Source organism: Lutra lutra, chromosome 14 (assembly GCF_902655055.1).
Source record: "Lutra lutra chromosome 14, mLutLut1.2, whole genome shotgun sequence".
Taxonomy (NCBI): domain Eukaryota; kingdom Metazoa; phylum Chordata; class Mammalia; order Carnivora; family Mustelidae; genus Lutra; species Lutra lutra.
The window spans coordinates 23,323,053-23,336,107 of record NC_062291.1 but is presented as its reverse complement, the minus strand read 5'-3'; the positions used below and the strand labels follow the sequence as shown (position 1 = coordinate 23,336,107).

Sequence of the window (13,055 nt, the reverse complement as noted above, 5' to 3'; positions counted from 1 at the left end):
CCGAACCCTTAACCTCACGGGGAGGAATGACAATGCGTGTCCAAGTCAGCCAACGGAAGCCGCAGCCCGGGTAGCATTCAAGCTAGGAGGTAGCTGTGGATGCCGCCCCATGCATGTTAACAGGGAGGCTGCATCCAAGGTCAATCTAACAGGGAGGCCGCGTCCAAGGTCAATCTATAGGCACCTGGTTTTTCCTTCCTTCTAACGTATATTTTGAATGTATCGAACTCTTCAGCTCAAACACCAGGGCGGAAAATTACAAAACGCTAGCAACAATGTGTGCAAACCAACCTTTGGTCGGTATCTAAGATGAGAGGCAATGCACTGAGTGTTGGTCAGTTGTGGAAAGCATGCCGGCAGCCAGAGTCCCAACCGAACATTCCCATTGCCTTGACATGTATGACCTGAATGTCTCTGTGAAGGAAATGTGGTGTTTGGAACAGGCCATCGTGTAGGCCGTCATTCGGTCCAGCTTTCTTTCTGTGCCTCCTGTGCTCCCGCCATAGCTTCCATCCTCATCACTTAGCTGCCACGAGCTTGCTGCCGTCCATGTCACCAAGAGCAAACTAACCGTTCATTTTTTCCTCCTCTTTGCTTCCAAATGTGTTAACCTAGATGGTGGTGAATAGAACAACAGAGGTATATATATATATATCTATAAACATATGCATATAATCTGTACCTGCATCATCATTTTCTCATTACCTAGTGCTGCTGCCTCATTTCTTTCCCTCCTTCTCTGCATCGCCTCTATAGGCTAGATACCTGCTTTATACCCCCGCCCCAAAGTAGCATGTGCCAGAGAAGATAGTAGTTTGATTACCAGGGCTTTCTGCAGCTGAACCTGGTGTTGGAAAGGAAGAACGAGGAATCCTTGAGACTGAAGGATTTGCAGTAGAGTTGGGTGAGATGAAGAGTTTTGACTCTTTCGATGCTTATCAGCTCTACCTAAAGCTGCAGACAACCCTGTTATTCTACTCGTCCAGGACCGATTCTTCCGAGTTCTGCATGACACTTAGCCTCATTGGTGTCAGCAAAATGAAAGTTACCTCTGAATGGTGCCAATGTTCCCACCCTTCCCACAAGACTCAGTAAGATAGCTAGCATGGCTAAGAAGCTTGCTAACAACTTAGAAATGCATCTAGTTCCTATAAGGTTTCAATCTTTGGGGACTAAGTGAATCGCTGCATGTTTTAGCATTTTTCAAGGAAGTAAAATGACCTTGGTGTGACTAAGCTAGAAAAAAATGTGTGATCGAATAGGCATTTGCTAATGAAGAGACCAGCTTGTGGATTCTTTCTAAAAATGCAGTCACCCATCATACAAGACCAATTGTAGTTCTCGTCCCCCAAATTGCTTTTATCATTAAAATTGGCACTTACTCTATATTGAATATATTAAGCAAATTGAATTTCGACAAGGAGTTTCAATGGACAATTCTATCATCGATAACAAAACAGTGGTACTGAACCTTCTGTGAGCAATAGATTTCTCTTGTCATCCCTATTCTGGTGTTTTGAAACGTTGGCTTCTGTATAGTCCTGCTGCTGGATTACTAAAATCGTTCAGTCTGCACCCTTGGTTCCTTCCTGGCTTTTCCTCTGCCTATGAGTCTGGCATTTTTTGAAACCCTACGAACAATTGGCAGTAATTGAAAGAAACCTAGCACAGAATGGAATGTGGACCTCAGCATATTTTGCTTCCTCACTTTGATTGGGGCAGGGTTATGGTATTAACGGGTCAGACAAGGGGCCGGCCGGAATCAGCTGAATGTCGGTTCTGTTTTCTTTGCAGAGTGGCTTCACTCCACTCCACATAGCTGCTCACTATGGAAATATCAACGTAGCCACACTGCTGTTAAACCGGGCGGCTGCTGTGGACTTCACTGCGAGGGTAAGAGCAGAGCACTGTGCCCCGCCCTGAAAGCATGTGAAACCGTTCTGAGCCCTCCTTGCCCAGCACGAGGATGGGGGTGGGACCGCTGACCTCTAAGGGTCCTGCCTGCCAGTCAGCGAAAGCTGTGATTTTCGACTTCTCCTACCGCATGTTCTTGCTGTTATACAGACGTGCCGTTTCCTGATAGGAAAAATAAGCCATGATCATGGGGGGCAGGGACATGGGGATGGATACATACAGACCTGAATATGTAGATGTGATTCGAGGAATCATGACTGGAAACTACAAACCCTTCCCCAAGCAGAAATCTCTGAGACTCTTAGAAATGGGTCAGAGGGTACTAATAGTGCTTTGGCTGGCACAGTCTTGACCTTGCAGATGGGAAGAGGGTGGACGATGTGGATGAGACCCAAACTTCAGAACCCAAAACACAGAGACTGTCTTTTGCTTTCATCCTCTGTTCCTGGACAGACTTTCATAATGAGTAGCAAGAGTCCATACCCTGAGTAAGTTCATATTCCTGGAGAAAGGAGTTGCAGTATCATGTGTACCCCTGGATAGCAACTCAGCCATCCAGAGTAGTCGTGTTCTGAGTGTAAATACGAGTCTGAGGCCGGGCCTGCTCCTGAGACACCTCATTGTCAGAAACAGAAAGGAAGGAGGAAGCAGGATAGAGGAGTAGCCCAAAAGTGTGAGCGCAGGATTCAGACTCCTTGGGTTCCGATTTTGGCTTTAAATTTCCTTAGTGTCCATCAGTTTCCTCATTGGTAAGATGTGAATTATGAAATTGAATGATAGCAATAAAATATCACCACTCCCTCACTGGGTGACTAAAGAGGGAGTGTATGCAAAGCACGGGGCACAGGGTCCAACACGTCGTCTGCGAGGACGGCATCAGTACTGGGATTTCGAACATAGCATGCAAGGTGGTGTTTTTGCTAGAACCTTACTTGTGGGAGGAAAAGGGGATTAGATGAGACAGGAGAGAGGCCATTTACTGGTGCTACCTTTAGCAATAGCAGTAGAAGTAATACTGTCTTTGAGGTTACTCCTGTGAGGCTACATGTGATTATCTCATTTATTCAAATATCAAGAATAGTGTTATCTATCCATATTTTAGAGAGGAGGAAACCAAAGCTTAGCAATAAAAAGTGGCTGGTCCAGGATCCCAGAGCCAGCAAATTAGGAAGGGCAGGATTTCAGCCCCAACGCTCCTAAGCACTCCAACCTTCTGTCTCCCTTACGTGACTCTAGGTTTTCATTTCTCCCTCTCCTCTTATAACTCATTAGTTCTATAAATTTAATAAGAATTGGGGCACCTGGGTGGCTCAGTCGTTAAGTGTCTGCATTGGCTCAGGTCATAATCCCAGGGTCCTGAGATAGAGCCCCACATCGGGCTTCCTGCTCGGTGGGAAGCCTGCTTCTCCCTCTCCCATTCCCCCTGCTTGTGTTCCCTCTCTCACTGTCTCTCCCTGTCAAATAAATAAATAAAATCTTTTAAAAAAATTAATAAGAACTCAGATTATACTAGATATTTATACTAGATTATTCTAGTATAAAAAGCTATTTTCTACCCTCTGTCATCGGCTTGCTGGAAGCCTTTATCGGTTTAAATGACTCAGGAGTGCCCACGAGCTTGTGTCGCCGCAGAGCTATGTTCTTACTGCATGGAGCGTGTCCCTGAGAATAAGTGACATGGCTGTCCTGAAGCCTACTTTGACATTTTGAAGGACAGAGTTAAGCACCTCTTTCACAGGGGCACGTGAGTGTGAAAACTGAAGTCCTTGTCTTAAAGATGCATTCTTCTGGTTTTATTTCTGTAATTCACAGTATAATGAAAACCTCATTAAGTCACATCTTCTAATTAGGACATTAGGGAAATTTATGGCACGGTAGTGTTTGAAGTTTGTCTTTGCGCCATTGTTCAGAAACCTCCTGATGCTGCTGAAAATAAGACTGGGGCAATGTTTAAGGGATTTAAGAGGACAAATTACAGTATTTTCAGACTCCTTCGAGCAGTTCCAAACCATCCATTTACATTAAGACAATGAACGTGCTAATTACAAACGAATGCTTATTTATCTATTAAAGATCAATGGAGATCTCAGATCCATGTTGCCCTTAACCATGCCTCTTGTTTAAAATAATCACATTGTGTTTTGTTTAATATATGTTAAAATTGAGACTTTTGACTGATTTACAGAATCATTTTCTCCAGTCATCCTAATTAGTGAGGCCTACCAGCACTCTGAGCTGAAGGCTGTGGTTTAATTTGATTGTACTTCATAGGAGGCCTGCGTGGTTGCTTACACACCAACACTAGGCTCCCCTCTGCCGTGGGTGATTGATGACTCGCTTTAGGATGTCTGAGAACTAGTCTTTGTAGACCGCTTCAAGAAACTCATTTTACAAACTAAAAAAAGAAAGAAACTCATTTTAGCTTCCACATCTCTAGCAATTCTATTATCTGGTAACCCGGCATCTGCACTTTGGGACCAGGGCCTCTCCTTGCCCAGAAATTGTGGGCAATTTCTGCGTCACATGTCCCTCAAGGGTGTGGCAGAAACAGCAGCTGAGAGTAAGACCGCCCCAGAACACAGATGGGAACAGATTTTACCTGGTCAGAACAATAAAGGAAGGATATTAAGCCCTACATGCTAAGAGCTAGCTGCAAATCATAACCATAAATCACGTGCATCTGGAACTGAGTCTGAACGAGATATTGATTAGATGGTTAGAGATAAATTAAAAAACAACAGCAGCCCTTGTCTTAGGGGGCTGTGTTCCCTGCTCGCTGGCTGTGACAGATCCCCGGAGAAAGGCAGATACAGTCTTCGTAGCTCTCTGTGGACTGAGGACATGACCTAGACGATGGCTTCCTGTAGGCAGAGAGCTGGGGAGCAGGAGCAAGGACAGCTCTCCTGGAATCATTTCGTACATGTGGTAGATACGTGTTTCCCAAGCAGATACGAGGCAGAAACAAACGCGGTGTTGCTGAGGGGAGTACACAGCAGAGCAGATTGCTTTCTGGGCTTCTCTGCAGGGCTAGCTGATTCATGCAGCAGGAAAGCAGATCCTCGCCAGTGGTGACCGTGTACCTAGGAGCTGCAATTCTGGTCACCGCTTAGAGTGCACTGGCCTGCTTACCACCTTCCCTTGATTCCTATGATGACGTCGGTTGTGATTTTTGTATTATGCTTTTGCGATCGGAATGGAAGATACCCCTAATATTTCCGTTTGGATTTTGCATGAAGACCCGGTCAGCCTCATGGGTCCACTGTGGGGAGTCTGTGGAGGGGCTGCTTCATGCCGCAGTGCAGCCTTGGCGTTCTTCCTCCTGCGAAATGAGTCTGCTGACGTGGCATCAACACGGTCCGAATGAATGCGTGACCCCTGCTCTCTTAGCAAATCATTCTAGCTCTCTTGGGGAGGAGAATGTAGCTAAGACACATGAGAGCTGCTAGCGATTCTCATTCCAGAAAGAGCCTTTTGCGTTGGGGTAACTGAAGGCCAAATTAGTATGTGGATGCCTGCAAAGTTCCTTTTACAGACTGAGATAGATTAATACTCTGCTGGCTCAGAGTTTTTTTCCATCAAATATAATGGACCACCCAGCTTAATCATCCCTCGTGTCATTGACTTTTCTCCCGTAAATGATTATCCAACTCCCCATCTGGGGAGGATAATTGAATAAAATATCCTCGTCTCGGTCCTGCCATTTAGTACTTTTTGTTTTTGATCTCTGGGAGGAATGAGGGATTTATGGGTCTGAGTGTTGTACTTCATTTGTTTCCTAAAGGATTTCAGGTGTTTGCAGATTAAGTGTATACACATGAAGACATCTGAGGATGAAACAGAAAAAGCAAATGTTACCACGCAGCTGGAATGAACCAGTGAATACAACTGGAGGATAAATTTAGGCCTTAAGGGCTTTGATATATGTCATAGAAAGGGAAGCATGGATGATCTGGCTTTCATTTTTTGACAAAGATCTTACAGTTATCTATAGAGACCATTTTTTGTGTATGCGGAATAACTCAAATATGATTTTTATCACGTGAATTCTTCTAGTAAGGACAGTGAGTTTCATAGCTGACAATACCTTTAAGGACTATATTTCAAAAGGCTTGATTCCAGCTGCCCTGTGTCTATCTGTCTGTGAAGGCACCTGGCCCAGGGATGCTGAGGGACTGTCGCCCAGGTACTTAGCTTGATGATGCTCTAATTATATGTGATTATATAATTATATGTGATAGAACTTGGCATGTGTGTCACAGATCACTGACTGGTTCTCATGCCCATGGGACTGCCTTTCTCAAATATCAGATATTTAGAACAAGATTTGGCAGGTCCCAGGCCATATTTGGAACTCAATTAAGTCGTACAAAAGGTTACTTTATTTTACATAAGTGAACCGCTAAAAAATAAAAGTGAAAAAATAAAAGTGTCAGACTTAGACTCTACCTGCGTAAGAGATCAATATGATTCAGCATGTGCATGAGCAAAGCAATGCCCACGGACAGACATTATCTGGAGATTTCCCTTCTCAATTAAATTCAACTAGCAAACATTAAGAGCTCCTATTATGAGCTAGATCTGGAGATTCAGGCTTGAGTGACCTACTGCCCTTACTCTACTAATCTGTTTAGGCTCCAAAGTGCTAAATGATACAACATAGTCTCTCTCTTAACTCCCCAAAGCACAGCAGAGTCTAGCTATAATATCAAACATGACTCTTCTAAAAATGCAGAGGCTGATCAGATCAGAAAAGCAAAGTTGAAGGACTGGTTCTGGACATCACTGCCCCAAAAGTCCATAGGCTATGACCCATTCCCCAGGGTAGCTCTGGGTCCCTTCTTCAACCCCCAGAGGCAGAGTCTATCTTGCTCTACCGTAGCGGAAACCCCTTTTATCATCTCTCTTCCAGCTGGACCCCAAGACCTTAACCTAGTCTCTGGGTCCAATGACAGGGATAACCCTGTATTTCTCTACACCTGGGGCATCTTAATTCAGTAGCCACCATCTAGTGGAAGTAGTTTTAAATTAAATTAAATTTAAATTAAGAATTGTTTTTCTCATTCTCAATAACCATGTTTCCAGTTCTCAATAACCACCTGTCGCTTGTGGCTATGTATTAACACAAAATACCTAACACTTCCATCAGCACAGAAAGTTCTTTAGAACAAAGCTGAGATACTGTTAGTCTCAGGTCCTTCTTCCCATCCACATAATAATTATCTGTAAATGTAACTCCCTCCTCCAAGGAAAATGATCCCTTAAATAGTTATGCAGAGCAATTTTCCTCCTGATGGACTTGCCCTTTTTTGCTCCAAGGGAATATTTTGCCTTTCTCATTATATAATGAGAAATCACCATCGTCACCATTGCCAAAAGTAAAACTGAAATGTTTTTGCAAAAGAGAAATAAAAATTCCTAGAAGCTTTAAAGTCCTGATTTCTCCCCAACTCACGCTATGTGAATTTCAGAAGAATTAGAAAAGAGATAAATCTCAAAAGAGGTCTCCAGTTGCCAGAGATTTTGCCACATGGTTGCCTCGCTTGTGAAAACCTCAGTTTTTCCATCTGTGTGAAGGCCGCTTGCGTCCTGTTCCTCCAGGATGCTTTCTCTGGCCCCCTGAACTAAGCTGCTACCCCTGTCGTGTCCCTGGACGTGTTCCTCACACTCTGACTCGCTCTCGCACAGTAGACGTTGCATACCCTTTTGTGTGTACGCTAAGGTGTGTCTGGATCACGCTGCTTGTCAGCTAAGTCCCTTGGGAGAGAAGATGCCTCATTCCCCCTCCCTGCTGAGCGCCTTACCTGGAACGGAGTCTTCCCACCTGGTAGACCTCCTCTCCCCCAGTACTCACCACGTGCCGAGTGCTGTGATCACCACTTTCACATGAAGTTTGTCTTTTCCATCCTTCAGCGAAGGACTCACCCATGTATTTGCCGTGTAGATGTTTTTTAGGAGAGGTAGGTATTTTATTTCAGAGAACCATTCCTCAGTGGTTGTACTGTAAGAAGGCAGGACTTTCCCCTTCCCCTCTTTATTTTTTTCTGCCTGAGAGCCCTTTATCTGCTTCAGATGAAATGGTACATTGGCATACAGCTGCACCAACATTCAGCCAGAGGGTTACAACATGAAAGCATGTGGGACCCTGTTTGTTGCAGAATAAGAGCTCAGTAGATGTTTGTTTCCTTCCTTTCTTCTATCAGTGAAATTTGTAGTAATCATGATTTTTTTTTAATAGTTACAATTTATTGAGTAGTCAATTTCAGCTTCTTTGCTAAACAGTTGGCGTGTACCATCTCCACAATCCTATGTGGGCCCATGTAGGGTTGAAATGAAATGTAGTTCCCACATCCTTACGCTTGCAAGACTTTGAATTTCTCAAAGACAGACCTGTGTAGGGATGCCCGGACAGCTCAGTCGTTAAGCATCTGCCTTCAGCTCAGGTCATGATCCCAGGGTCCTGGGATCAAGCCCCACGTGGGCTCCCTGTTCAGCGGACAGCCTGCTTCTCCCTCTCCCATTCCCCCTGCTTGTGTTCCCTCTCTCGCTGTGTCTCTCTCTGTCTAAATAAATAAATGAATGAATGAATGAATGAATGAATGAATGCATGCATGCATGCATGCTTGGGGGAAAAAAAAAAGACAGACCTGTGTATTAGTACCCATTTTGGAATCCCTCAGGGATAGTCTAGCACTTAGTACTGGGAAGGACTCAATATATATTTACTGAATTTGAGAGTAAATGAGCCAATAACTTGCAGGCACCTGTGCCCCCTACTCCTGGGCGGCCAGCCCCTGTGTAAATCCACTTTCCTCCAGCCATAGCCCTCTCCCTAGTCTCCAGATTTCAAACAGAAACTCACCTGGTGGTAGGGGACTGCTTCCCAAACTGACATCAGCACACAAAGGGAGATGGGACATCCACAGGATTCTAATACTGGGATTTAAGCGAGTGCACCAAACCCACAGATTGAACGTCAGGTGCTGAGGTGCACGTTTATTTGAGTGGCAGGAAGATTTGTGATTCGACAGTGTAGGTGACCTTGGAAGACAAGAAGGCTAGAACAAAGGGCCAGTCACGCATGGCTGTTACCAAGCTTTGTTCCTTTCAGGGTGTTTTATTAAACAGGGCCTCAGGTTCTAGACTGCCAAGTCCCAATCAAGGCTACCACCAGGTGGTGCTAGAAAAGACAGCCGCTCTTCCACAAAGAAGGGTGCGCATGATGTCAGTAGGAGTGGGACTCTTGTAATGATCTTATAAGGATGCAGCGCTTCTGAAGACCCTACTTTGGTTTGGGTGGAGGGGTCAATGAAAATACATTTTTGGTATATTTTCCCTGCACTATACAATTTGTTTTGAAAATAAAATACAATAAAGCAAATGAAAGAAAAGAAAAAGCCCCCATAACCGTCCTATTAACTTTTTCAACATTAAATATCTTTCTTTACAAAGATCAAAAACACACACACAGATACATTCATTTCTGTTGTTCCATATTTTCAAAGATAGAGTAAATTAGATTTAGTTCCTAGTACAGGCTCTACAGCATTAAAGACTAAGACTTTTTTTTTTTCTTTTTAAACCACATTTGGAATGAAAATGGAGATGTGGGATCATTAGCAAAGGAATGTGAGTTATGGGAAAGTAGCCAAGCGGCTACTGCTTCAGCCAGGATGTCGTTGCCATGGTGACATTAACACATCAGGAAGAACAAAACCAGTAAACCAGGGGCAGAGTGGTGGGAGATACACCTCTTACAGAGAGTTGCTCTTAGCATGCTGTGCAATCTCTTTCCTGCCTTTTTCATTTCATTTCCTGAATGCCACGTCAAAGGAAAACCTCGTATATCATTTAAAAAAAATTTTTTTAAGATTTTATTTTTAAGTAATCTCTACATACAACATGGGACTCGAACATACCCCGAGATCACGGGTTGCACGTGCTTCCAAATGGGCCATCCAGGCACACCCCCTCCATTTAACTTCTTTTTTTTTTTTAATAAAGATTTTGTATTTATTTATTTGAGAGAGAGTGAGAGAGAGCATGAGCGAGGAGAAGGTCAGAGAGAGGAGCAGACTCCCCATGGAGCTGGGAGCCCGATGCGGGACTCGATCCCGGGACTCCCAGGATCATGACCTGAGCCGAAGGCAGTCATCCAACCAACTGAGCCACCCAGGCGTCCCTCCATTTAACTTCTTAAAGGAATATTTTTCTCTTAAATCCTGAGTACACTGGATCTCACTGATGTCTTGCTGTGTGATACGGGATCTGTGTTGTCTTCTGACAAAGTGACGTTTCCAGGTTGTAGCCGCATAGAGAAGGAGCCCTCAGATTTGTGCTGGACCCCTGGCTTGCTTTCTGTGCCATCCCCTGTCGCTGATCTGGTCCAGGGCAAGTCTCCTCATCCTGGGGCCTGCGGCTTTCCTAACAGCCCGATGAGAGAGACAGCGTCAATCACAAGCCTTTTGCTTTTGCCTCACCACCTCATGTGACAGTGGTGGCAGCCATTTCCCCTCCCCTTTCATGGTAGGTCTCGGACAGTGTCACAGTGAACTGCATCTCTGCCAGCCTGCTGGGACCCCACCCTGGCGCTGTGGCTTACTTTGTGTACTCTTGGGCAAGTCAGTTATGCTTCAGCTTTCTCATCCATAGAATGGGTCCAATAAGAGTACCTCATGCATAATAACATCATTGTGACTGAAAGAGGGAGTCCACATCCATTGCTTAGGCCACAACACATGGGCAAGGGCCCCAGCCATGCTCGTGGTAGAGGTGGTTACTACTGCTTGCATCCCGGAGGAGACCCGTCTCTGTAACCACAATGCCGGAGAAGGTGATGTTTGTCAGTCAAGCAAGTGCATCATGGTGGCTCTCTAGAGGACACCTAGAAAGAGCCGGAAATGTGGCTTCCCAGAATGTTGGATTGACCCCATCTGCAGTGCTGTTTATCAGCATGAGAAGGTCGGCCTTTAAGAAACAATTACTGTGGCATTGTTTGAGACAGTAAGCCTTCTTCTAATTAAGTCATCAACATTGGAAGGTGCGTGTTTCTCTTTGTTTTGCTTTTCCTCTTTGGCTTGTGCCCTGCTTCCTGCAGTTCTGCTGCTCCAGGATTGCTGTTGCTCTGAGAACATTTTTAAATGACCCGAATAAATCCCATTTTGAAATTCCGTGAAATAAAGTTCCATTAAGGTAGGAATTGGCAGAGCTCACCTTATTTATCTGCACTTTAAAAGAGAATTATTCATCAGCTGTAGAATGTCCATTTCCTCCAGCAAGTGCCAACAGCGGCAAAGGCTCCTGTGCCTTCTGCTGGGCGTTCAGAGCCCTATCCACACTGCCATCAGATTGTGCGTTTGGAGCAGCCCAGAGGCACCCTGGTCTGCCCCTGAGCCCTGCATATTCTTGCATGCTGAAATCTTTACCTTCTTCCTCTGGTGGTTTGAAGAATATTCCAGAAGGGCGAAGGGGCACCTAGCGGAATGAGGTTAGGACTGGGCAGACCCAAAAGTTTGTGAAGGGCGAACTTGAGAAACATGAACAGTCACTCACTTGCTCTCTCCCAAGTCAGTGCAGGAGGGTCAAGGAGATGAGTTTAGGCAGGAGATGAGCACGAACTAGCCTTGTTGGGGAAAAAATTGAAGAGTAAGTTGTGCTGGAAACACAGGGATTAGAATTAAGTCCAAATAATGGAGGCTGAGCCCACTTGCCAATGTGAAATGAGACTGGAGACAAATATTGGTGACCAAAATTACCAGACTGTTCCTTAGCCCTCTAGAACTCATTTATCTACACTTGCAGGTTTGTGCCCTTAAGGAACCTCTCCCCAGTTGCCAGCCTGCCAACCCCTGGTACCCACCATTCCCATCTGTGTCTACAAGTCATTGCTGGTCTTAAACTGGAGAAATGGGATAGTGGCAGCGGTGTTTAAAATGTATTAGGACATAGATAATGAAGGAGAAATTAGGGTACTTGGCTGTGAGCTGTGGCAGGCTCCGGTCACACAGGGAAAAGAACTGTGTTCAAGGAGAAGCTTGTCAAACCCCTGATATGATGCTCTTTCTTCAGAGATGACTTCTCTAGAGTCTTGCTATAGCCACAGTTTCTCAGTAGTAGAAGGGGGATCATCATTCTCCATAGAGGATTTGGAAATTTGCTGAGGCATTTTTGGTTGTCGTCATGGCTGGCACATAGTGGGATAGGATGTGTGGGACAGACCCATGCAAATAGTATCCCAACCAAGACGCCAGCAATGCCTCCTGAGAATGCCAGATTGAACAGCTCTTTACAGCTAAAGTGGGGAGGTGGGATATCCCAGGATGCAGAAGAGGGGCCCTGAACTTCATCCTCAGGCAGAGCATTGAGTTTCCCCCAGTGATGTACCCCTGTGGGTGAGTGGGCCAGAAGACCCAGAGGTTCCTTTCAGCTCTTATTACTGAAAGTTTCAAAAATGAGGTGGACAAAACTTACACAAAGTTCAAACTAATTTAGGTAACAGCTTTCATGTATTACTAGTATGAGACACTATAATAAGTTCCCTATACATTGTTTCATGTATTCCTCTCAGGAATCCTGTGAGGTGTGGGTTCGCTTTCCATTTTCCACGAGGAAGCAAGAAGCTTCTCTTGGGCAAAGTCCCACAGCTTTAAGGTCAGGGAGCTGGGGCTAAGAAGCAGTAAAGTGAATAAAATGAAATCAGACCAAAAAATAAGCTACATTCAGACTGTTTTGTTCATAACATTCGAACATTGGAGGCAGTGTGTCCAGGCTTCATACCAAACACAGGACTATCACAGGAAAACCAGAACTGACAGCAACCTCTCTCGCACCAGCTGGTGATTGTTCTCTGCCCGTGCCAGGGTTGCAAAGTGAATTAAATGCTTTTTTAAAAAGGGTTTTAAAGGACATTAAAAAAAAATACTAGGAAATCCCATTACACATTTAAGAACAGTTAAACTGGAAGATCGGAAACCTAAAAACTAACAAATGATCAAATTCCTACTAAAATATAGCACCTTCTCATCCCCCGCCCCCCACGTTTTGTTTTTCTCTCTCTCACTTGTGCGTTTTTGAATCCCTAAAGATCATGGTTTGAAATGAACTCTTATATTCGGAAACATAATGGCTTTATGACAAAATGTATA

General features: G+C 44.6%; 1 protein-coding gene across 3 annotated transcripts in view; it reads left to right on the top strand.

Moving 5' to 3' along the window:
- The window catches only part of ANK3 (ankyrin 3), a 675,546-nt gene that overhangs the window by 464,547 nt on the left and 197,944 nt on the right, over nt 1–13,055 (top strand). For all 3 annotated transcript variants that reach the window (XM_047703614.1, XM_047703616.1, XM_047703615.1), the window contains one exon: nt 1,795–1,893. In XM_047703614.1, the coding sequence (XP_047559570.1) occupies nt 1,795–1,893 (99 nt within the window). The remainder of the gene's footprint in view (nt 1–1,794; nt 1,894–13,055) is intronic.